This window comes from Paramormyrops kingsleyae, chromosome 3 (genome assembly GCF_048594095.1).
Source record: "Paramormyrops kingsleyae isolate MSU_618 chromosome 3, PKINGS_0.4, whole genome shotgun sequence".
NCBI lineage: Eukaryota > Metazoa > Chordata > Actinopteri > Osteoglossiformes > Mormyridae > Paramormyrops > Paramormyrops kingsleyae.
This window is the reverse complement of record NC_132799.1, coordinates 29,617,952-29,644,545: the sequence shown is the minus strand read 5'-3', so window position 1 is coordinate 29,644,545 and position 26,594 is coordinate 29,617,952. Positions and strand designations below refer to the sequence as shown.

The window sequence follows — 26,594 nt, the reverse complement described above, 5'->3', positions numbered from 1 at the left end:
CCCGTTTGCCTCTTAATCAGCAATTATTTATTTTCCTGACCAAAAACTCTGCATTTTATTGAGAAGGCACTGCCCCGTAGTTCACTCTTAAAACATCTTGGGCAGCTACATGGTCATTTTAAACAGTAATAAATAGGGCTGGGTATTGTGACCAATTCGGCGATTCGTTTCGATTCTTATTTTTATGGTTTCGATTAGATTCGATTCGATTAGCTATCAATATTTCATTTAAAATGTTAGTTTTGCAGACATGGGATCCATATTTTGATATAAATGCTGGTAACTGAAACTCTCCTACTTAAGTTTATTACTGAAATACACATCTACATTAATAATAGGGTGCACACAGTTGTTTATTTTAAACAACTTTTATTTTAAATGAACACTGTAACAAGAAGTCATAAATATGTGCATCCATTGTACACCATGTAAACAAACTGCAAAATGCACATTACTGTGAAAAAATAAAAAGACTGTAAATGTGCAACAGTGAAATCTATTTCACGCGCATTAAGAATCGATTCGGGGATTTCCCGAATCGATATCATTGCGTTAAACTGAAGATCGATTAAAATCGGAGAATCGATATTTTTTTACCCAGCCCTAGTAATAAACCATCTGAGATGGGGTGCCAACCCATAACAGGGCACACACACACATACACACATACACACACACACACAATTTGGTAACTCCAATTCACCTTAACACATTTTTGGACTGTGGGGAGAAACCAGGAGTATTCGGAATAAAAACCAAGACAACACGGGAAGAACATGCAAACTCCACACACTTGGAGCCATGGCGAAAAGTCTCTCCCCAGGCTAACCACTGTGCCCCCACACCAACCCTAAATAAGAGGAATCTACATAAAAATCCGGATTAAATCAAAGCATGTTACATACATCTCCCGAAATGTACTGCTGTAGACAGAGGCCCTAGTGAGGGCCCCTAAACCGTCTCATCAGCCCTCTTTTATTGTCCCCCCCCCCAGCACCCGACCTGACTGGCCCAAGACCTCCCCACGCTCACCTGGAGGCCTGCAGGCCAGGGCGAGGCCTGCTCTGATACGTCCCACACGCTGAGCCAGCACCAATTACAGGATCAAGCAGCCAAGGACATGCAGGGAGCCAGCAGGCCTACAGGCTGAAGACCCCGGGGCAGCTCGAAGCCCTGCTTCGGTCACGGCAAGATCGGCTCGGAATTACCCCAATGCGTTAAATAATATCAAAGGCCGCTTCTGTCAGGAGCACAAGCCTCTCCGTCAAAGGCAGTCGAAGTTTTGTTCCATAAGACACCTTGGCTTCGGCCCATGTACAGAAAGCCCAGCCGATGCTCTCGTATCTCAGCTGCATGTGTTTGACCAGGGAATGTATCTCACCAGACGCCACCCAGCCCCCAAAACTCACTCACTGTCTCACAAGTAGATACAGACACATGCAAAGGTAAGCACCGCTTCACTATACAGTATATAAAACAGTATGAAGTATATTTTCTGTGCTGTCAATCTCTGACACATTCAGTCCACTTCCAAGTGATTAAACCAAGCAGTGACTGACAATAGTAAATCCATCCACAACAGGTTGGTTACAAAGCCTAAGTCTGCACTAGGTAGGTAGCTAGAATCACTCTACTACCAAGACAACACTACTACACTTCTGCTTCTCCTGAAACTGTGGTGAGATTACTCCACCCTGCATTGCAGTTTACTAATCACATTACATCATCTTGTTCCAGTGTGTTTCCCCGAAACAAGGAGGGGGGTGGGGCAGGATCTAGAGGCCGGGGCGGGAACATTGACCTGGTATCACTGTTACTCAAAAATGCGACGTGCACCAATGCATGATGTTTATGAGAATGGCCATCAGATCTGAAAAACAGACAGGAGGCTCCATCCCTTCTTATTCAAATTGGAGGATGTCCTGTAGGAACAGAGCTGACAGACCATCTGTGGAACATGGTGCGGGTTCGTCCGGCCCATACAACACAAAGCCTGTCCCCCCTGAGGATGCCGTGCAGTGGGTCACTTCCTGTCAGGCAGTGATGACATTCAGGAAGTCAGCAGGCCGTGCACTTAATTAGATCCAAAATGCTGAGAAAGGGAATCCCCAAAACTGGATTAAAGCTGACTGTTTCCAAGAAAAGGTCACAATTCACAGGTGAACACGCTCCCATGGACCTCACCCAAAAAGAGAGCATCCAAGGGCGTTTCCAGTTTGGTTTCAACACTGGCAGGAACCAGATCCGTCCGGAACGCCCACCCACCCCAAACACACACGGCACCCCCACAGTATTTGTAGGGATATGTACCTAGCATCCATACCCAAATCTATAGCCTTGAGAGTATTGGTTCACCTGCTAGTCCGATTTTAGCAACATTTACACTGCACACCTTCATATCATTATTTCTACTGGCGATTAAGTTCTGAATCAAAGAGGTTCTGTTCCTTCACACCACTATGAATGGAGAATCACTGCATCATATAAAAATCCAGTTATGAGAGGCGATGGTACCAGCTGAGTTATCAATATTGAAATTTTATTGAAACATTTTGTTTGGAGACATGCAAGCAACCAGAGGTTCACGGAGCCTTTGGAGCAAGTGCAGATGTGAACAGCACCAGTTTCTGAGTTAGTTCAAAGGGCCCAAGGAAGACTATCTATAATTTATACCCTCTGATCTTAGAGTGCAGACTCGCTTTTCTGGTTTTCATATAATAAAACTATTATTAAGTTGCTCGCCAAGTGCTTGTATTGCAAATCAACTTTCAAAGCATTTTCTACCTATGCACTGTTCACAGATGAATATTTTCACTAACTTTCTTATTGGTACAAAAGCAAGATGTCCTGCTCACAGACATGAAAATTCTCCTCAGTAAACATGGGATGGCCATCAACAGCATATTAGATCAACTTGTTTTTTGTATATGATAGCTACTGAATTAGGGGTATTTCAAAATAACATTGCGTAGCAGAATGCTGCTACCTGTTGAATCCCAGATCTTTTCAATGCAATCACCCATCCATACATCCATCCATCTTCCAAACTCCTACTCTGGTCAAGGAGGCCAGGAATCTATCCTAGGGGGTTCCCTCGGACAGGGTACCAGGCCCTGACCTGGTGCACACATACTATAAGGAAGTTACAGATTTTAGTTATCCTAAGTGCTTGTCTTCGGACTATGAAAAGAAATGGAAACACAAAGAGGAGACGCGCACGACAGAGGAAGAGCGTGCAAACTCCAAACAGCACGGGGACAGGGACTCGAACCCCCAACCCTGGACACAGAAGGCAGTAGTGTGAACCAATGCATCACCGTGCCACCTATTATCCTCTTATGATGAGTTCAAATCTTCCTCCCACACTAAACCACACGCTTGTACATCACTTACTTCTAACGAGGTCACCATTAGTGGAACTTCCAGTGGTCACGTGACCCCGAGGTTCTGGAAATTCCTCAGCGGAAGCTATGGTTCCTGGTCTTCCCTCTGAGTCAGCTGGCCTGTCTGCAGAGCCACATCCTTCTGGAAGTGAACAGGGCACGTCAAGGAACAAAAACTAAAGGAACTGTCTTCCCAAATACAGCAGCAAACAAAAACATATAACAAGATGTAAAGAATAAGCTCAGCTGGCATCAATTCTTATCTCTCGACATGCTTATCTCAGCTAATGTATCAGCTGCAAATAGTGTACGAGTAAATATATCTTTAAGAAAGAAAGATGTTTTTATTCATCTCAATGTATTAATATGTATTCAGGATTTAGTTGTGTTTGCGTTTATTTTTAAACAACAACGGCTGCTTCCGAGTGAAATATATATTCGCAGTGTCCAAGATGTCAAACACAACAGCTGACGATTTCTACAAAAAATCTCCAGGCACAGAGGCGATCACAGCTGTCAGCCGCCAGCAGAACTTGAGAGCCCTGAACAAGCCCCCAGATAACAATTGACCCTCGTAAAAAAAAAATGAAAAGGAAAGTGGCAGCTCCCCCGGTGTGTGAACCACAACACAAGCCTGTGGACCAGATGCCCGCCTAAGCAGTACTCTTTAGGAGGGATATGAAAAATGATTCATCCATCACACGGTACAGTTCCCAGTGTAAACACAGTATTTGCAATATTAGCGCGCCTGTGTGCAGCCTCCGCGGATGGGATAAGATCAGGCAGCGCCCCCGACACGTTGATAGATAGGGTCTCATCCCGGGCCGCATTGGCCGCGCCGCCGCACAGATCGATAGGCGCTTAATCCCCAGCGGACGGCTGCGATGCATCATAGTATTTAGCGCTTACCGCTGGAAATAAATCGGCCGATCTCCAAACCATTTACAGCCCTTCGGAGGGGTGCCTCTGAAGGTCCCGCAGAAAAGCCATTCGCCAGCAGCTCTCCTGATTGCTTACTTTGTCCTACTTTGCTATTTTTGACAGAGTCCTAATGATGCCGGGTATAAATAGGCAGTTTCGGCGGCTGATTAAAAATGGGCACGTCTTATTTTACGTATGATAATCTTAAAGGCAACCAGCAAGTTAATTAAAACAACTATAATTGGCCGTGCTTGCCTCTAATATTCGCAGAGCGTTGCTTCAGTTTTTATTTAGAAATAATGAAAACATTATTACGCCTGGTATTTGTTCATGTCGGACCGAATTAATGCAAGAAAATCCCACATAAAGGTTGTTTCGCCATAAAAACACCATTTTTCCGCCAATTTTTTTTTTTAATATTTATGTTTAAAGTGTTATAGTTATATAATATCTATAAATTATAGGCCTAATAGTTAAGATATGCGTTTATATAATATAAATTGACAACCAAAAATGACAATTACGCAATTAAAATAATAACAGAACATCTTAAATTGTGGTTATACTAACGATTTATGTGGATATTTTGGCATTGTAATACAATATCACTGTAATATATTGTAGGCCTTTTTCTTGTAATAATGTAAACCAACACGAAATGGCCAGCGACATAAGGCACGTTTTAATACGAAAAGCTTTTTAACTCACAGTACCTGAACGTATAATTTATTATGGAAAATAACTTGATAAAATTTTGCTATATACAATTGTGCAGCAACTAAAAGGGGAACTGGTTTAAATTAACCAATATATACTGTAAGGCATCTTTTAATTTGGATTACTCGCGGAGCCGTTTTCAGACGCAGTTTAATCCGGAGACCAAACCGATTTAGGAGGCGATGGCACTTAATGAGCGCAAACCCGGAGCGGGACCGCACTGAAACCCGCAATGAATCGTGGACTTTCTGGCCATTTTCTCTTACCGTTAAAAAGAAGCAGACCATCCCGCACGGAGGAGCCGGTCTTCAAGGGGGACGCTGTCTCCTGGGACATTCTTAGCCACCCTTCCTTTCGCATAAAAGAGTAACCTTCCGAAAAATATTATACTGAGAATAATTATAATGGAACATCTATTATAACATGTACAAAATAATTTCATACAGTAATACAACACAGACCTACAACATGAAGACAGTGTAGTTAATAAGGTTAGTTCAGCCATTAAAACGACAGTAGGCTATATATTCAGTATTTCAATAATTTAAACTTGCGCTAATGCAAACTGACAGACGTGTACTGGCCTTCGCTACATGTAACAGTGACATTAATAAACACACACCCGGGGTGTTTAAGTCCGAAACATGTCAGCTCTTACAGATCACAGTCAGCTGCCTTCCTGATTGCAGGTAAACTCCTTTCTAACAGCCGCTCGATCCCCGGCCGCTGCCACCTTCTACCGAAATCACTCACTTTGATTTGATCGCCTGTGCTGTTTTGCTCCGGAGAAATGCAACCTTTTCCCTCGCCAGGCGCCTTTTCATCATTTCCGGATTCCGACAGGCACTCGCGAACCGTGGCAGCCCTTCAGCCGGGAACCGGGACGGGGATCCAGGGCGGCGTCAGTACCCGGGGCGCTGCTTGGAGAGCGCTGCCCGGGCAGGTCGATTAGGTCACTGCAATTAAGTGCGTCTTATTTGTGTTTGTTCTTGGCAAAGTGATCGCCGTTTAATCCACGAATGTGTGCGATTTTATCACGATGTAGATAGCAAGGTTATGTTTATGATATGTTAGATGTTTGGAGATGTAACGCTCGTGTACCTGTGGGTTATGGATGACGAAATGTTATCGGGATGTATGGGAAACCCTAGAAGGGCCGCCATTTAAATTGATTCAGTGTAATGTATACACTATAATTTAATTGCGCAGCTGACACGTTTGTCGAAAGCTACTTGGAGGTCAATCCATTTATAAAGCTGGGAGTTTCACTGCTGCAATTCAGGTTAAGTATCTCTCCCGAGGGGCCAACAGCAGCAGAAACCCTGAGACCTGAGTCGGTAACCTCTGCAACAGCGTCTTGTTGGCCATAACTAACCTCAAAGACTCTGCATCTTCACACACGTTTTGCACAGCTTCAGAAGATCTTCACGCGCTCCGACACCTGATCATGCTGGACTATGAATTTCAGCTGGGCCTTTCAATGATGCTCCCCCCCCCCCCCCCCCCCTATAAAAATCATCTTTTATTTTGTCTGTTCAAAGACTGTTAATCTGAATTTGTCCTCAGCGTGGACACTGCCTGTGACCCACATGTACAAAGCAGTGATACTTGTATTTACAGCGTAGCTCATATAAATGCATAAGGACTGGGTGAATGATATGAAATATACCCTATTCATTGATTGGGTGAACTCTATCTTCTCACTCTAATGTACTGTAGAAATCATGCCAGGTCTGTGGCAGAATGATTTACAATGGATCCATGTCAATGGTATAAGCTCGAGGGCGCGCATTATCCATCTTGCAGATTTGCTCAGTACACTGAGAGGTCTTCACTTCACACTATTGACTCACTACTGCACTGATCTGTAATCAGAATTCACCTTGCCCCCCCCCCTCAGGGGGTACATTTCCTTCTCCAGAAGTTCCTTGTCCCCCCCCCCCCCCCCACAACCCCTGGGGAGAAAGTTTAAACCAGGGAGACTGAAAGTTTCAGAAGCCACACCTTTGAAAAACTTGATTTTTTAAAGAAAACTTGCGCGATCGGAAATGTCAGTGGGTGCTGTGGGCCGGCAGTACATTAGGCCTGAGGATCCTGACAGGCCGTAGGGTATGTTCACCATAAAGCGTCTCTTATTTTTAAACTGCGGCCCTGGTTTCCGAGGAACCCACATCAGCTGAAGATGTTGCACTAAATCAGCTGCACTTGGACAGGTAGGTGTGAAATGAGCAGATCTTGCCGTAGGGGTGGCTGGTCTGCCCTTCCCCGTCTTATATCATCATATTCATCCTTATATTGCACCCCCCCCAACCCCCCATGTACACAGAACTGGGCCCATGACTCTGGAGCTGTAAAGGTACAGCACTAACAACTGATGCACCAGCCCTTTGATGTGTTGTATTTATTTTTACTTTATTAGTTTATTTATTGTCTTTGCTCCACTTCCCAAAAATGCAGCAAATTGTGGTTGGCCAATTGGCTTTAGTGTGTGTGTGTGTGTGTGTGTGTCGAAATTCCGAACGTTCCACTGCCTTGTGCTTCCAGGGATAGGCTCTAGAACCCCGGCACTGGAAAAGCACTGGGAAGAAGGATGGATCTTTATAGGCTGGCAGAAAACCAAGGTTGACACAGGGAGGGAACTGATGGACGAGAGTGAAATACAAAATACTGCAGAGATACGGGCCAAACTTTCTGCATGAAGCTCTGGGGGTGATTCCGCGGTGTGGCTGCGGACTTAGGGCCACGGGGATTCGTCAGCTGGCGATCGGCTACGAAACAGCGGTCGGAACGGGAGCGAAGGGCAGCGAGGGACAGGCGGCAGCCAAAGGCGCAGGACAAGAGGCCCGCGTGAGGCGTGGCTGCTGCGGTCGCATTTCACCGGTCAGGACTCGCATCTCACTCAGCTGCACCTGCTCATTCAGCCAGACGCCCGATTGCTGAGTGTCGTCTGCATCCCTCAGAATTTCCCTTTCAAAACCTCAAGATGTACAAAGCGGGGGTGATTCTAGGGTTCTTTACAGGGGAGGGGGCGCTCCGGGAGCCAATCAGTGTCCAGCTGGGGCCACTCTGATAATCAAAAACGTCAGTCTGCAAACTTGTCGTACAGGACACATAGTACAGTATTACATATCTGTATATGCTGTATATTGTTATGGGTGCACATAAGTGGAGGCATGTGTCTTCCATTTTGATTGGTTGCCGCCCCGCCCCCAGCTGTGAGATTTTAAGTGAAATATTCGCGTCAGGCATCGAGTGGGTCAGAGCTGTTAATCTGCAAACCAATGACACAGGAAACCTGTAATTAGCTCTAATGAGCTTATTTTCCAGCTCTGCGCCTCGAATAAAGAAATCACAACTTACACCTTCCACTCTCATCCCGACATGCCCCCCTCCCCCCACCAAAAAAAAAAGGCAGGTGTCACTTTGAACTGGAGCAACAATACAGAACCATAGCTGATCGGATCATCAAAGAAGCCTCACAGAAGTCTCGGCAGGGGGATAAAAATGTGGACCCTAACAAGTCAGGCTTTGAAGTGAAGAAGAAAAGTCCAATTCCAAGCCATGAATCTGGATGAACAGCAAAGCTCCATATGAGCATAGACATCATTGTAATGTTTACATGCCCTCTTTTGAAGGGTAGCTCTGATCGCTTCCAAACACCTACTCTCTGGGAGCAGAGAAGGTCTTCATGGACTCTACCACTCCTCTGTACAACAAAACAGTGCAGAAGTGTGTATATAAAAAATAAATTCCAGTCACACATCCACTTTCGGTAACTGCTTAGCCAAGCACGGTTGGTGTGATCCGGAGGCTGTGCACGTGCGTACAGGGTGTGAGTGACCCGGGACTGGGTGTCAGGCTTCGGCAGACGAAAATCAGGTTTTACTCATTTTAGCTGCAGAGCAGACGCTTATATCAAGTGACTAAAAGTTGAACGCTTTACCCTGGCATCGTCCAAAGGGGGCGACGGCAATTATCTTCCTGCGATGGGAACCAGGAGGTTCTTCATCACTAATATTTCCACTCCTTTGACTAAGCTACTGAATGCCCTGCAAAATTAGAATGGATTCCTGCAAGTTCTGCTGAATGGAGACCTGAGAAGCTTTGAGTTGTTTTAGCTACACAACTGAGTCTAAAGATCTGCCCATCAAGTATGACCACATACATTTTAATAGAAACCACCAAAAAGGCAGGCAGACTTATTCCAGTTAGTGTCCTGATGTAGAACAGCAAGCCTCGAAAATCCGGAGGTTTTTGACAAAGGCATTTCTTTGCATTTACAGACTTCATACTGTCAAAAAGCCCTAAACAACCCAAAGATCATCACAAAGTTCATCACAGTAAATGGGGACATTAACAATCTGACGCTGTTTCATTGGTGTACTCCGTAGGCCAGGTCATGTGACTCACAGCAGCTGCAGAGCACATGCACGCAACCAACACGTGTGTCAGTGGAAAACATATAACATAGCTTGACAGCAATGAATAAAAGATCAAGTGCAGGAGATCAAGGACAAACTTTGTGATATATAACATGAGATCCAAAGCAATTACCCGCCCGCAGGCCAGCGTGTTTGTTTTCTGCTGACGGCGGCCAAGACACTTGGTAGCGGGGTGCGGCGGGAATAGTGGGAGCACAACCTTCCAGACTCCAGCGAAACTCTGCCGTTGCTATTTGCGGCCATGGCGGCGGCATGCAACGACACACCGCTTAGCATGTGCTACACCCCAAGCCGGATCACATTTAATTAGCGCAATCGCGTGCTCTACGTTTCGAGCTAACGGCTCGGCCGATTGACGGCATTTAGGAATTTCCTGTGATCGCCGTGGAAACAAACTGTGATCTATTAATTACTAGAGTCCTGTGATTGACTAAGACTTTCAAGTTTTTATTGTCATATGTGTTCCGAGGAACAAAGTAAAATTCTTGCTCTACAGGGGAGGGGACAGGTGCATGGTGGGACAATAGGACAAACAATAGGAGATGAGACGGTGCAAGACAAAAGACAATACAGGGAGTGGAAAAACACATAAGCAATAATTAGGTGGTGCAATAGCTTGCAGTATCAAAAAGGGCCTTCTGATTATGAATCTTTTATGTTTTGTTATTTAATTACTTTTATTGATTAAATCGTCAATTAAATTCTGGCCTCTCCTGGGAGCATTTTTGTCCCGGGTGTCCCCTGCCTCGTGTCCTGTGACGGACCGGCACCCCGTCCAGGGTGTCCCCTGCCTCGTGTCCTGTGACGGACCGGCACCCCGTCCAGGGTGTCCCCTGCCTCGTGTCCTGTGACGGACCGGCACCCCGTCCAGGGTGTCCCCTGCCTCGTGTCCTGTGACGGACCGGCACCCCGTCCAGGGTGTCCCCTGCCTCGTGTCCTCTGACGGACCGGCACCCCGTCCAGGGTGTCCCCTGCCTCGTGTCCTGTGTTTCCTGGCACAGGGTCCAGACTCATTGTGAGCCCGTGTCAGCTAAGCAGTTATGGAAAACAGATACAAACCAAATATATTCAAGGTCTGTACAGAAACTATGTTCGTACAGGATCAAGACTTCACATCGGTGTTAAAGAAGACCCGGAGGCAGCAGGAGCGATGATCAGAGTATGTGAAGGCTGTGTGTTATGAGGTTAGACTCTGATGGAGCAAACTGACATCAGCGAGGCCCGTAAAGAGAATGAAGTGGAGTCGCGTCATACACACCGCATGGGGGCATGCATTATTAACGTGCTACTGAACACACCGGTGCAATTCTTTTTTTTTTTTTTTTGGCTATTTGGATTAATTGAATGTTCACCCAGCTCAGAGACCAGGCCCTGACACAGGTTATAATTAAATATCGGCATAATTATGCGAAAGAATCTTTCATTTTTAAAATATGAGTTTTAATTAACTCTCGTGGCGCGTAGCTTTAGTCACCTGTAGAGAGGCAATCTGCAATGTGTGTGTTAACGGTGACCTATGCGTGGATTTTATTCCAGTTTTAATTTTTAAATCAGTTTTTATTTCTATTCTATTGTGTGTTTTCATTTCAGGTTTAGATTATTATTAAGTTGCGGGATTCTACTGTAATCTGTTCTCCCTGTGGTGATAACATAGAAGACTGCAGTATTCAGAATGTCTCCAAACACTGCCCTTCTCATAACCCAAAAAGAGGAAAACATTGCAAAACAAGTTTATTTAACCACAGTCCTTTTTTTGCCAAAGCTAATAACTTTGTCTAGTTTCGATTTTAAAAGACAGTTATTTAAATTCAACCGAGTCAAACTTTTCCAGTGTTAGTTTTCATTTTTTGTTAACAATAACAATAACCTCAGTCCCTCACCTCAATTATTAAAGATAATTAGAGATATGGAGCTGCTGAAAATTCCAGGTAACCTAAAGAAGTAAATGACTTGTGGGACACAGGTGGTGTTTGGTAGAGGGACCCTGGGAAGATAGAGATGTTTTTGTGGCTAAAGAGCAGCACTGATACCTGCAGCACTGGAGGTTCGACTCCTGCTTCTGCCTTGACCAGTATAAATGGTTAGAAGATGGGTGGGTGGCAGAGGGAAGGAGAAAAACAATCAAGGCTCTGGATTGGCTGAGTAGGATGGAGACGTATGATTGGGCTTTGACTTAGTAGGGGGTGTGGCGCAGGGTTAAAAGAAGACCTGTTCAGTTTAAAATGTTCTTTTAAATGTCACATATGATCCCCGGAACATCTGGGATTAACATTTGAGTGTGAGCTGTGCAAGGAAAAAAAAGACAATACAGAAGAACGGGATTTACAAACCTGCCATCAAAATTGCCTAATTACGTGATTCAGGGTCTCCTCAAATGTCAGAGTTGCTGTGGCCCATCTGGATTTCCAAGCATAAATAATAATTCACCATTAACCAAATTATATCTATTAACTTGTTTTCATCCGGTTACATCATGTGAATGAAACTTAGCTGAAGCAGGAGAAATACAGCAGCATTTCTTATCAATATATTGGCAGCATTAAATGAATTCTGACGTAAGTAAATACAGCCTTTATGGGGGACGTAGTGAGAAGGTGTTTTCTGGAATGCGGGTTCCTTTGTATGGCAAACAGGCAGCAGGAACATGGACTATATGGAAATATTCATGTCCTAATGACCATGTCGATCCTCCGTATCAAAAACGCAGTGTGCTTAGAGTTTCACGGCCCTCAGCTGGAATGCAGTGCGGCTCTCCGACTGCCCGGTACGCGTCCCTGACACACTGCTGACAGAGGAATGTGAATCGCACCATCACCGCTTTCCCGTGAGCTCAGACACCGACCAGGCCTGTTTTGCGTTTTACATAATGCCCTGCCGCAGCACCGCAGATTGTTCCGGAAACGGAATGCCAATTCGGCATGATCCGAATGCAAGGTGGCGTCCCTCTCCGCATGTTTTCCGACAGCCTAATATCACCTTAACGTAGCGTTAACTTCCCCCTGTACTGGTCAAATGAGCCACACCAGATGCTGAACTCCTCAAACGAGGAGCAGTATGCATCACGGGCGTACGCAGCGAGAGCGAGAGCTAGTCCTCCCGATCTGACACAGCCTCGTGTTATGCTGAAACTGAAGGTCAGTTCATTAGCCTCTCAGGAGAGATGCAATTAGTCAGACGGGGTAGATTGGGGCCTCCGTCAGCTAATGTCAGAGTCGAATCATTCATCTTGTTTTTTAATTAAAAATAGGATTCATTTCTGTGATGTGCCTTGTAATTTAAAAATAAATAAGGTGTAATGTGGGTATTATAGTAATACAACAAGCAGAATGATAGTTTGTGGGAAAGGCCAGACGAGTTTCTTACGGTAGTATAACAATTATAGACTCTGATGAGAGCGATTTCCGTAAAGTCGCCATGGTGACGATCAGAGGAATATTAGCTGTAGCCAATGACCGCTTAAAGAGAGAATGGGTGCAGATCTCGGACGGGCCCCTCTCAGCCCGCGTCGCCAAAGGGCGTCTGGGAGATTAGGTAAGCGTTTGAAATGTGCCACGCACTCCTGTGTCATTCCTCCCTGGCTATCTCTCCACGTTGCCCCCAGGCCCATGAATTAAAGATCCTGCTCGCCCGCGGTGCACGGCAGCCCCCCACCCCCCACCCTGTGCCGCCACCCAAAATGTGCCCGCGAAGTTGAGACAGAACGAAACGCCGGGTATTACACTCCATTTGCATGTCATTAGGAAGACAGCGACCACTCCCTGTGGGTTATTCCCTTATGAATATATTTAAATAAATAAACGTAATGAATGCATTCATTTATATTGCCCTCGCCGCGTCTTTAAAAACGCCGCGGAGCCCCACATTGTCGGTCCTTGGCCCCTCCCCTGGGGATGGACTGGATACTGGAAATGTGTCAGGTGGACATGTTTTGTGGCTGCTCCATCAAGGCGGAATTCCCAACATCCAGCAGTCCACGGAAAGACCCTTGGCATCTGGATCTAAGGGCAAAAAAAAAAAATCAGGTTGTAACTTCGGGCCAGAAGCAGGCCCATCTGGGACACGGACCTCTCCTGAGCGAGACAGGCTCGGGGCGGAGGTGCCTCCGACTCGAATCCGAGCGGAACATTTACGCACGTCCCATTAGGATGTTACGGATGTCACAGAAGGCACCAGCTGAGCAACTGAATCTTAGACATTGTTTTTCGTCCGGAAGCTTCTCTCCATCTGCTGGCGGGAATGGGAGCTTCCAGGCACAGCCTCGCACCTACTGTGGTTAAAACCGCGATGACAGCAACGACAACAACAAACAGCGGCGACGGCGGCTCAGAGGCGGCGCGTCAAAGGGGCCGGCGGCTGCTCCGCGTCCCGCGAAGACACTGGAAATGCGCGGTGTGATGCGCCTGAGGAGGGCGGAGCAGGCGGCTGAGAGCAGAGAACATCAAAACGGCGGTGGGCTTCCCCCGCGGCTGGTGGCGACCCAGGGAGGCGCGGTGTAGCTCTAATTACTGCCGTTTTATTCATGCCGGCAGATCCGGTGCAGGCCCTGGCGACGACGTACGCGGCCGATTGTGTCGTCCCATTAATCACGCTGCGGTAAACTGCAGCCCCCGTTTAACCGCCATCTGGCAAACAGCACCGCTCCGCGCACCGATGTGCCGACGCCGTTTCCACGGCAGCACACCCCCCCCCCCCCCACCCGCACGCCAAGGAGGAACCGGAGGAACATCTGTACGTCTCGGGGCGCATGAATTATCGATAGAGCCTCAGCTGTCACCCCTGTGCTGCTCCGGCATCCACGCCAAGGGCGGCTCTGGTGGCTCCCTGGGTCCAGAACAACAGCACAGAAACATGGGCCACCTGCCAGAGCAAAGGTCACATGACCGAGTGCCATTAGATAAAAGTGACCCGACTCATGTGAGGCGCTCTGGTTAAATAGCTGACCCTTTGGGGGCGGGGATGGTTTAAATCCCAAGTGTGTGTGTGTGTGTGTGGGGGGGGGGGGGCTGCTGTTCCGCCATCCTGCCATTCGACCTGAGCAGCTTTGGAAAAATATCCAGGTGTATTAATGGCATTTAAAGGGGAAGCACAAAGCTTAGCGACTCAATAATGTAAAAACGAGCCAGGCAGACACGGCTTGTGGCTGCATCCTCAAAGCCTTAGCTTGCAGATGCACCCAATCAGCCACACTCCCCTCAAAGTCCCGCCCACTTGTTGCAGAGTGTTGTGAGATTCCATCCAGCCAATTAACAGGCGGATAATCTAAACAGATTTCAATTGATAAATCTTTAATGATTTGAGGGATTTTATACAAATGCTCACTTGACAGTGCTAATTTAAAGCAAATATGAGGCTTGATTAAAAATTCCCCTGGCTAGGAAGATAAATGTTTGAATTATTTATCAGATTTAATTGACACGACTGCGGTGCTGTAAACAGAAATGTTTTGATGTTCATAATGCTTTTTGACATAATGAATTTTTGGGAAAGATCCAAGAGAGAAAACAGTTAGTGTGACAGAGAGTTGATGTGCTGCTGGCGTGTACGGGGGGGGGGGGGGGGGGGGGAGCTGGAGAATTCGTAAGCATTAATCACGGGGGTGAACTTCCCCTACGCTGTATTTACATATTATTTCAGATGTGCGGAGTGAGCGAAAACACCACTGGTTACCTTAAAATAACAATTTTGTGAGAAAAGGGCAGAAAATGAAGGTGGCATGATGAAGTGTGAAAACGTCGAGTGGATGCAGGACACACAGCCTGCCTCAGGCAGGGTCCTGCAGTTTGACCCTGGAAAACTGACACCAACAAGCACGTAAATACACCAATGGAAGTGATTCCCATTCCGGGCTCAAGGCGACGAGCAGGGACCGCGGCGTGCTAAACCGATAACGACACGTTTAGCTAACGACTGGCTGGCTGTGGTGAGCAGATGACGTACATAGCAGACAACAGGGCATGCCAACAAAACAACAGGCTTTGCTAGTGACACAGAGACTTCTTAAGCATTGACGGAGGACCCATCGCTCTTAGCTGGTGACACAACATGCTTAGCCAATGAGATGACGCATAGCTGATGACCTAATACGCTAAGCCAATGAGATAAGATGCAATAGTTGATGACCTAATGCACTTAACCAATGAGATGCATAGCTGATAAGCTAACACACTTAGCCAATGAGATTAGATGCATTGCTGATGACCTCACACACTTATCCAGGGAGATAAGAAACATAGTCGATCACTGTTCCTTGTTCTGGCTGTATTCTGCACCGTAGAAATGGAATTTTGTTTCACATGTGTGGTATGACAATATTGTGACTTGACTTGAACATGCTTAGCCAATGAGACATCCTGCAAAGTTAATGACACTTCATCAAAGAGACACCATACTGACTTACAGTAAGAGCAAGCCGTGTGCATAGCCAATAACGTAACGCTACTGACCCAGTAGCGGGACAAGTTGCACAGCTAGTCACTGAACACACATAGCGGGAGACACGAAAACCTTCGACAGCGCAAAGCGAAACAGACTGTTTTGACGACAGTATGTTCTGTACTGTGCCAGTGACCCCCAACACAATCGTGAGCAATCCTCTGAAGGGAGCAGAACCCAGTCAGCCACAGGGTGACTTCAGACAGATAGGAGCATCACACAAGCTGTGTAGACTGTAGTCTGTCAAGGCCCCTTTCAGCTCTGACATACATAAGAAGAGGAGCACGGCTGAAAGTAAATAAAAAATACAGATGACCTGAGGGATCTCTGTCACAGTCCGACTGGTGACTGCAGAACACAAACCTCTGTCTGAACTCCCTCTGCGTGGCCATCTCCTAGCTGTCATCCTACCGTTCCTGCCATCCTCCTGTCACCGAGCTATAAACAAACTCATGGCACATTTTTCTCAGCTAGGAACTCTGATAAGGATCCACACTTAAATAGTATAATACTGTATAAATGTCAAATTAAAATATAAATGGAGGGTTTTTTTATGGGGGGTAATTTTGGGCATTACAGGAATAATTCTGCTGGCTTTGGGGACAACATGGAGAGTAGCACGTGGCAGATGCAGACATGGGGGGGGTTCGACATGGGGGGGGTGCACGGCACAGGGTGCGGAACGTCACGCGCCCAGGCGGGGAATTCTCTCTGAATGAGCTACACGGTGCTGGAAAAGCGCGTGGCAAATGCGAAATACAATCAGGCCGTCGGAGAGCCGAGAAGCACCGCATTAAGCGATGAGGCCGCCCCCGGGGGCCCCAGCACATTTGCATGCTTTTGAATGCAGCCGGCCGAAGCTCGGCGGCGGCGGCGGAGAGGGAGACACCGGCAGCTTGTTTACCGCTCTCACGGCCATCGTGCGCCCCGCTAGGAAACCCCCGTGTTCACGATTAGGGACACGCAGGTTTGTCTTCCTCAAGTACACTGCCTCTTATTCCTCCTTTCAATGAAGTTGTAGAATTATCTCTCCCGTTATTATCTTGCGATCGATAAACACCCGGCTTCGGTAAAGTCGTCGGGAAATGCCTGCAATTGGCTGACAGCTTATCAAAGACAGCGCTGCGAGGCAACAGCGAACGCTAACAAGCAGTTCATTACCGGTAGCTGTTACTGACATTAGTCAAAACCAAGAAAGATAAAATGGAATAAGAAATGCATTGTGGGAAGAGCCTTCGGCGTTGTGTTCTCCTTTTTCTTTTGAAAGCCGCACGCCTCCCTTTGATATGATAACAAATATAAATTGTTTAAAAACATCAAATACAAGGAAAACTAAAAACCGGGCTGTCACGGAGCTAATCTACCCAGGATGCACCCCGAGTAGGAGGCGTAGGGTACGGGGGGAAAGGAGGCCCGGTGGCTCACCTCCGTGGCTGGCAGCCATCCGCCGCATGGCTCGCGTTTGTGTGTGTGAGTGAGAGAGAGAGAGAGTGTGTCTTTTAATTTTCACCTCTCCCTTGCTGTCTCGCTCCCCTTATGCCCTCAGGTACAGCAAAGGTGAGACAGTTAGATTAAAGCCAACACTGCTCTCATCTCCAACTTGTTTGTTTCAATCCGGGGCTAAATGGAATCAGAGAACTTTGCAAGGAATGGGGGTGTGTGTGTGTGTATGTATGTGTGTTGTGTGTGTGTGTGTGTGTATGCGTGCGGGGCGGGGCGGGGGGGGGGGGGGGATGTTGGGAGGTTTGGGGAGGTGTGCTTGTAAGCCCCAGGTAGGATGAAAAGATGCTGAAAAAAATCCCATCTGAGTGATTTTTCTGGGAGACGCTTCCCCATGGCCACTAAAATGCAAATAACAGATCAAAGGAATTTTGACCAGGAGAAGCAGAAAAGACCCGGCGTGAATATCATCAAACACACCGATGCAGCTGTGGATTTTTGGAGATGGAGGGGGTGGGTGGTTCCCTTATACAGGCACCTGGGAGATCTTACCAACCCCCCCCCCCCCCCCCCCCCCCCCCCCCCCACACACACACACACACAGGGACGGAGAAGCAGGCCAGCTACCTGTCCAGCATCTGCACCTGGGCGCCTGACCAGTCACCCTGGCAGAGACACAGACACCTTAGAGAACCTGTGTAGCTTAAACGTGGTTTCGGTGTAAGCGAGTAAATACATTAGGCTTTTTTATCTGCTTCACATGAAAGTATCTGCGATGTAGCTGAGTAAGACATTTAGCACCGCTGGAGGGAGGGAGGTGGGGGGGGGGGGGGTAAACCTGTCATATTTTTTACAGCATTATAAAATGAAGAGCTAGTCAATTAAAATCACTCACATACGTTAGCTGTTGGTTATTATAGGTCAATCAGCTGCTTAAGCCGAGCCTGTTTACATCAAAAAGGAGAAAGCGGTTATGATTCTCTTAGTTTATAATCCTATTCAAATAAATACAAATAATATTAATAATAATAATAAACACTAGCATGACGATATGCATAAAAACAAATGCGTGACTGCGTCACATTTTGGGAGGCCGGGATCTGGGGGTCCACCTGCAAACCCCCACGTTGGAGGAGCCCGACCCGTCAGCAAAACCCCAGAAATCGCCTGGCTCTCCTTCTCTCAGCCACGGCTGCCATTGCTGCTCCGGGTCGAAGTGAGCCTCCTCTTAATAGGAAGCCCTAATTCCACCCCCCACACACACGCGCACACGGGCGCGCGCGCGCGCACACACGCACACCTCTACTTCTCATTATTGCCATTCATTTCATTTTCCGAGCACCGTGTCACATGCTTTGTAATCTGATTACTTCGTGGAAGAATTAGTATGTATATTTAATGTAGAAGGTTTTTTCTTCTTTTTTTAATCTTGATGAAAATAATCTTGAGGAGCAGAACAAGCTGCTCGCGCGTCTGGAAGACGCGCCGCTAACGCGCTAATGACAGCTGATTTATGTATCTGTATTCTTTTATTTATAAAAATAGCAAGTGGACTGATTTTTGGGTATGAATAATACAAGTGGATCCACTTTGATTAGACTTCTGTGGAGAGCTGTGCATATTCAGCATCACAATTAAATCTCATGATGTGAAACGGGAATGACATACTAATGAAGAAAAGCCAGTGAGCCCCAACCCGACTGTCCAACATCATTACAGGATATCTTAGATGAAGAGTAATTATACGAGAAGCAATGAAATGTCATTAAAAATCTTCAGTAAGTGATTTAACCTACCATTTCTCACTAACGCTGGATTTTTAGAAGCCAACAGAATAGAAAGTTACTCTTCAGAAGTTATTAAAAAGCCCTTTTAAATCTTCCAGGATTTAAGGCAGAGATACAATCCAGTACCCTAATTTAATTTGGTGCATCAAATTCAATGGTGGTATGTAGACAAAATCTCTTTTTAATAAATTCAGATGAATTGTCAATTAGGTCTCGATCTAATTCGCGTGAAACGGTCTGGAATTGATATCTAGACTGTCCATGAGATATTTTTCTCTTAACACTTGCGCTACAACAAATTCAAAACGAGGTAGGCTACATAAAACAGTATGTGAAAATAATTGTTGTTTACAGGAACATTCACGGAAAAAAAATAAGTACGGGCATTATATAACGATTACACTATATTCTAATTATTTCGAAATGGAAATGAAGTACGCACAAAGCGATAAAGATCAACATTCAGCAATTTCTGAAGTTATTTTAATTGCACAGCCTGCGTACTTAACTCCAAGTCAATCTTATCGAAATGTTATATTTAACATTGCCTTATTTTCAGGAAAACGCAATATAATTCTGACACGGCCGTTATAATAAAATACATTTCTGCTACGTTAGGATGGCGCCAAAATGCCTTTACTGCGCGTACACATCATATGAATTACTGGGAGACAACCTCTGAAATGAATCATAAATACATAAGTAATTACTGTCTAACCTTCTCTGTACTGTCCCTACGGATATCTCTGTAAGACAATAACACCTTTCATCTGTCAGGCTATAAATTTATATGAATTCTGCCTGTGAAATTGTGCATTGCAGTGTATTTACGTGTCACTCCTGGTAAAACGGTGCACATTAAATCGGTATATCTGTCCGATATAGATGAAAAACATTAAACGTAAGTGACTGTAGACAAGATTGTGTTAAAAAAATACATGTTGCAAAAAAAGCGCCAACAAAACTCCACCATGCCTCAGGGCCATGCAATTATTTTGCAACTGCGTCAAACATGAACTCAAGACCAATGCAATTTATTTAAGACGCACTTTTAGGGAGCTGCAATTATAATAATGATGATCTCAATTAGCTTTGCCATTTCCTCAGACTATTTAGAGGCCAATTTCACAGCCCAGAGCTGAGGTAATTCTGCTGAACTGACAATCTTTTTCAGGTAAAGAGATACACAAGTTTCAAAAATAACAATAATAATAACAATAATAAAAACTGGCAGACACTAGAATCTTTTTTTTCATGAAAACATCAGTTTTCTAAATGACTGCAAATATGTGATAACTTATCTCAGATGCCACCCTGTTACACATTTCAAAATAATAATAGTAATAATAATAATTATTATTATAGCATGTTATGTAGCACACGGAGAGAGATCGCCATGATCCCCAGACCATAAATCCCTTGTCCCTTGCTGTCCGCCCGTGCTGCTTCTGGATGAGCTTCACTTTCCTGCCTTGGGGACGGAGGTCACGTCGCTTGTCACCCCTTTCCAGTGGCCTCTATATTGACCACTCTGTCCTCGGAGCGCGGAGCTAACAACAACACCGCAATAAATTCTAATGGTGACGAGAAACTGCTTCAGCATCTGAAAAAGGCCCCATAATGAAGCTGTCATAATGAAAGCGGCCTCTGTAGCGGAGACTCAGCCGTACTAATTACAGCTAGAATAAAAATGAAAAGGTCTGGAAAAAGTCTGAAGCTTTTCTTAGGTAACTTTACAATGTAATAAATGCTACAAAATGTATTTTTGGTTTTATAATTAGTTTCCCTTTTCGTCTTTGATATTCGTTGCATGTTTCAGTGGATGTTTAAATCTGTCCTTTTAAAGACCTTCCATTTGAGCTTAGCACATTTTGATGATGTAAAAAACAGCTGCTTTTAACCATTTGAACCTCGAGATCAGGGCGGGTAATGCTCTTGCATTATTATTTTAACACTGCCTGGGAGGGGAGGGGGGGGGGCGCATAGTCGTGTCCTACGCTGTGTTTCTTGTCGCGCACCATATGCACCTCCTCACTCGGCTGCACAAACATCACGCAGGACGGCGCGGCTGCAGTGGCATCTGACGGGGAACAACGTACAGTCGGCCCCCGCCATGGCGCTCCACGCTGGGGCACATTAACGACACGAGGAGAGCGTAAACAGGCAGCTGTTCTCACAGCATCCCAGCAGATGCTCATTTGGTTGAGGAAGGAGCCCGAATCGAGGCAGCAGGCGGTTGACTGGAATGTAATTGCGGCACCACAGATGCGTTATCGCGAAATTAATCAGCGCAGTGCTGCGGCCGCCGTTACAGTCATTCGCAGCCGATGGACATGGAGATCCGCGGCGGCGAACAAAATCCACAAGCGTGAAATGAAGCATAAAAGCATAGAGACGCCCGCCCCTTGTGTGGTCTGCATTATGACAGGTGCAGGCCATGTAAACGCAGGTGCCAAATCACACGATTGCTTTGCAGAAGTGGCAGAGCGAGGGTCCTTAAAGGGGCGGCGTCACATTGTGTGCGTCATCAGAGACCGCGATCATTGCGTCAGCACAGGCGCCTGCTGCTCAATCTCTGCAGGTTCTCTTTGACCCTTGACCAATAAACAATCATTACATACTGTATTTATTTCCTGGGTTCATAGGTCTCTGTAGTAAGCCCCTCCCATCCCGATTTCACAGCCTCCAACCTTTTAGAGGTGCTTTTTTTTGGGCTGCCCCACCCTCTCAAAATGCTGCTCACAGTCCTTGCCCTCTTGACACCATTCAGGGAGGCAGCTTGTGCAGCACATCCAGAAAGTTTCTAAGAGACTCCCCTGGCCCTACCTAAGTGACAGTTTATCAGGAGAAAACAGTCGTATATTTTAGTGTAGCCTATATATACATATAAATATAAAAACAAAAACAAAAGCTGAAAGTTGGAGGTAGACAGCTGTTTTTCAAATCCTAGTTTTGGTCCTTTATTTTATTCAGCAGTGAAAAGCCATGAATACAGAACAAATAACATCTGTTACATTAATTCTCAACCATGACTTCTACATGTCAGAGAATTCAAAGTATGGACACAGTACACAGTAATGAAAAGTATCAAAAATTAGTTTACCTCCATAGAAGATAAATAAAAACAAAAACAAAACAAAACAAAAGATCCACCAAATACATAAACAGATGTCTTTTTTTTTTTTCTTTTGCGACAGTTAAAATTTACTGTATACATAGAGGATCCCTGTCATCAGGGAAGAGGGACTGAAAGGGTACGGTGACTGTCAGACGTAATGCTTCATTGGGTATGCACTAAAGTACAAGCAATAAATACACATATTAGTTTAAAGCCTTACAACAGCTATGCAGAAGCAGATGCAGGAAACGCGGGTTTGCTACTCGTAACAAGCGATGACAGAGGAGCAGGACTGCTGAAAAGCAGCTCCGACTTTTCTCGTCTTAGAAAAAAAAGGTCAGATCGTTTTTTTTTTTTTTTTTTTTTAAATGGGTCCACCAACATTTTTTTTTTTTTACATTATATGCACAATTATCAAAATACAGACAAAAGCAACTCAGAAAACCCCGACAACCCTAAATTCTAGAGGATAAACAGACTGCAGTTTTGGAGGTTTTCCTGGTAATAATGTGCAAGCAGCTATTTTAAACATTTTCTCTTTTTTTTTTTTTAATCGATTTTTCGTTTTTGCTCTTTTCTTACAAAAACCCATGCAAAATCTACAGGTTTATACGCATTCTGTGACTGAGACCTTTTTATTTTTCCCTCCAAAAACAGTGTAGCTGAGGTATGGGTAATATTACCGTTGAACACGTCGGCCACCTTCCTGATGATAATTAATACTTTATTATTATTATTTATTTTTTAATTGAACTTTATTTTCAGTCCAACAACGAATTTAGACATGCATCTGAAAACACAATACTCCCCTTCGCAAGTCATTTGTAAAATGGCTCGTTGGACAGAAATGTGAGGATGACCCATTGGGACGTGAATCTTCCGCATGTGGCATTGCCACTCGGACCCCAGCTACATCTACTGCGGCATCCTAACGTCTCATGCAGTCTTGACATGTTTGTTGGGAAATTGTCGGACAGAGGTAGAAGCTTCCGGAAAGCATTTTGGACGGGTGGGAGGACCCTTTTTTTCGAAAGACGTCGCGTCCTTACATATTTGGTGTGACAGGTGACCGGGTGAGATGTCCCCCCCCCCGTGGAGGGCGATTGACAGGCTGCTTGGCAGGACTCACCATCCCTCAAGAGGAACTAGTGCATACGTGCATCTCTGTGCGTGTGTAGCCAAGTGTGATATCAGAGTGTGTGTACAGTGCACGGGTATGGGAATATGCAAGAATGCATGTAGGAACACGTGTGTGTGTGTGTGTGCAGAGTAACTGAGAACATGTACAACAAGAGTAATGGTGTGTGTGTGCATGCAAGGTGAGTATGGAACAATATGTGTATAGTGACTGAGTAGGATTATACATGTGACTGCGTGTACAAAGCGACCGTGTAACAGTGTGTGTGTGGGTGTTACTGTTCACGCAGTATGAGAGCCCGCACGTGTGAAAGAGTCCTGCGTAAGCGGCCCCCTTTAGTCAACCGTTGGTAAAGCGATAACCATAAACCAGGTTATGAGGTCGCTTGGTTGGGGAGAAAAAGTAAGTTTACAAAGACCTGGTACGGCACATATAAAGCGACATATGTACAGTGTGTTTCCATACGCACAATGCGGAGTTACCTCGGTATTTCAAATACAACGCAAAGCATTTTCAACAACCCATAGAAAATTCATTTTATGCATTGGTAGGTTCCTTTGCTTTTAGCAAAACAAGGAGCAGGAAAGCCAGTGTACCAAAATGTGGACTGTGTGCAAGTCTTCAGAAGGGAGTGTACTGTCAGCCTTACTGTCCTATCACAAGAGGCAGAACTTTGCGTAACTTTGGTTTGGTTGAAAACAGAAATGACCTTTAAAAAGATACATCAGCTTTTCTAGATGACATTGGCTGAGATCAAACCGGTACAACAGACAAATAAATGACCATCCTCCCCCATCACTTTAGTCCAAATTATTGTAAATCTACAAATATGGTATAAAATGGTTTTAGCTGGATACATGATGGCACTACAAAACCCATCTATCCACAGGTATCTGTACACCCACCATATCTGTACAGACAGTTTGCTACAGATAAGTCCCTATCACACAATGAATGTTCCACTGTTTGAAAGCAAATATCACTTAGAAAAGGTTACTATTCACCTTCCGTATCCTGTTCTACAATGGCTATATTCTTTGCTCTTAACAACCAAGCCAGATCATTTCATATCAACTCAAAATTATAATTTTTTTGGCTTTACTAGATCTTTAAAATGTTTGGTTACTGTTTTTAGTTTAATTTAATACGGCTCTGAGAAAAAAAATAAACATAAAAAGAAATTAAATTAACATACGCAACAGTCCCAGTAACGTCACATATTCACCAGAAAACAATGCCATAACGGGGAAAAAGAACAACAAGTATTTTTTTCTTTTTTTAAAAAAAAGGAGTTTCACATAAGTACGAATTCTGCACTTTTGTTAAATACACAAAGCGTATTTTGGTCAGTGTTCATCTTGATCCTCGTGTAGGTTGCTCCTTATCAGCCTCTCCCCGCACCCCCCCAGCCTGCTACCACCTCCGCCGTGATTCTTGCCGTGACCGCGGGGTGGGCGGGCCGACCGCCAGGCGAGGGGTGGGGGGGGGGGTTAACGCGTTGGATCGGCCCCGTCCTCTTTGCACGGGGCCCAAATGAAAAAACGATCCCAGAGGTCATTTAAGAAGGTAGTTGGTGGAAAGCTTTCCTTTGCACTAATGAACGTTCCAGAAGGCCGGTCCGGGAAGACCCGGCCGCTCCTGCTTGCGCTGTTGGCCATAGATAGATTGGCTTTGGTTTCTAGCTGTTGCCTTTGACTGTTTGCAGGTAGACAAAGCTTTAGGAGGAAGAGGTAAAGAGGGCAGTAGAAGGATATGCAGGTCAGCGTTTTTCCCCGTTTTTCTGTTTTTTTTTTTGTTTTGTTTTTTATTTTGTTTTTTTTTTAAACAGCTTGCACAAATGGTTTTGCACTTCATACTTGGGAGACAGGACCGAGATTTCTAGGAAGGGCGCAGTGGTCAGATTCGGTCCGGTGCTGCGGTTCCGGTGCAGGTGAAGTCAAGTGCCGAGAGTGATGACTGGATGACCAAGGTACTGGGGGTATGGTGTCAAAAAAAAAAATACAGCTTATAGCATCTTAGCTGCATGCAAGGAGCAGCGGTGGGTTTGGGCCCCCCCATCCCGTGCATATGACAGGAGAGCGACGACTGAGTTTGGGCCAGAGGCGGCTTCTACCATCGTCGACGACTGCAGGTGGGAAATTCATACAGGACAGAGCTAAAACTATTTCTTTTGGCAGCATACAATGCCGGTAGCTTTCTACGGACACGCTCTTCCTCACCTCTGTTTGAGCAATGAACACGTTAGACCGTCTTCTTCTATTGTACGGCCAGAGCCACGCAGTTTGTAAGGAAATAAGTCTTTGTCGAGTTAAAAACCAAGCATTTTACACCCGTCACGTCCGCTTCCCAAAGGGCTCTAAGGAATACCTCCTTCAGGCTGTCCCAACGATGCATGCTCAGTAAATGGTCCCGGGGAAAAAAGTCAGCCGCATGCCACCGTGAGCGGCATGTGGGGGATGCCCCCCCAAACCCCACCCCACCCCCGCTACTCGACATCCTCCGATAAGTTCCCTTCCTCCAGCTCTCGGTCCTCCTCCAGCTCTGGACTGTGATTGGCCGTCGTGACCAGTGACATCGGACACTCGTCGTCGTCCAGGTTCAGGGGCTCCTCCTTGACGTGGACTGCCGGCCTGAAGTGGTGGGGGGGGAGAGTGTAACTCAGTTAAAAACGGACAAAATACTGAAACTTACGGGAAAATGGTACCACGTGGGACAGATTACGAGCGGCTGAGAGTGCAGAGGGTGGCGCTGTGGGGAGGGACACGGGTGACATTGTCCTCCATCTCATTAGGTATGCTGGGTTGGTCCCGTCCCGCAGACGGAGCAGGCAGCAGCCGCATCTTCCACAATGGAGGATTAAGTGGAGGAAAGTGAGGGCGTCCTTTCATAAATTATTGAAATGTTTGCTTACAGCCTTTCCCTGGCATTTCGCCTTGCTGTGATCGCTCCGTTTTCACGCTGCTATTTAGAAAAGGTAATTAGAAATGCTGCGTGAGCCGGGGGGGGCTTGGGGGAGGGTCGGCCCAGAGCAGGGCGCGCCGAAGCCTCTCTGGGGCTCTAAACGCCACGCAGGCCCCCCCCTCCCCCCAGAAGATGATCGTAAGGCTCGTTGCTTAATGGCGGCAATCGGGCCTTTTAATATCATGACGGCGGCCTGTGTTCCAGCAAACAGCTTAATTGTGATGCAGAATAAAAGGACTTGCTCATGGGGTGCCC

At 45.8% G+C, this 26,594-nt stretch overlaps 2 protein-coding genes across 21 annotated transcripts in view; both read right to left on the bottom strand.

Moving 5' to 3' along the window:
• The window catches only part of LOC111843144 (myoD family inhibitor), a 58,863-nt gene extending 37,964 nt beyond the window's left edge, over positions 1–20,899 (bottom strand). For 5 of the 10 annotated variants that reach the window (XR_002838085.2, XR_011989599.1, XM_072710101.1 and 2 more), the window contains exons 1-3: positions 5,775–6,512; positions 5,288–5,392; positions 3,394–3,525 (exon numbers count right to left, since the gene is read on the bottom strand). Coding sequence is in view for 3 of the 10 variants with exons in the window: in XM_072710101.1 (XP_072566202.1) it covers positions 3,394–3,525; positions 5,288–5,381 (226 nt within the window). In the remaining 7 variants the exon portion in view is untranslated. Of the gene's footprint in view, positions 1–3,393; positions 3,526–4,292; positions 4,465–5,287; positions 5,393–5,643; positions 6,513–20,531 lie in introns of those variants that run through there. The other 5 variants (XR_011989595.1, XR_011989598.1, XR_011989597.1 and 2 more) reach the window with 5 other exon arrangements.
• A 1,158-nt stretch (positions 20,900–22,057) lies between these two features.
• LOC111843126 (forkhead box protein P2) overlaps positions 22,058–26,594 on the bottom strand; it is a 117,273-nt gene continuing 112,736 nt past the window's right edge. For all 11 annotated transcript variants that reach the window (XM_072710098.1, XM_072710091.1, XM_072710090.1 and 8 more), the window contains one exon: positions 22,058–26,008. In XM_072710098.1, coding sequence (XP_072566199.1) covers positions 25,864–26,008 — 145 coding nt within the window. In that variant the 3' untranslated portion in view covers positions 22,058–25,863. The remainder of the gene's footprint in view (positions 26,009–26,594) is intronic.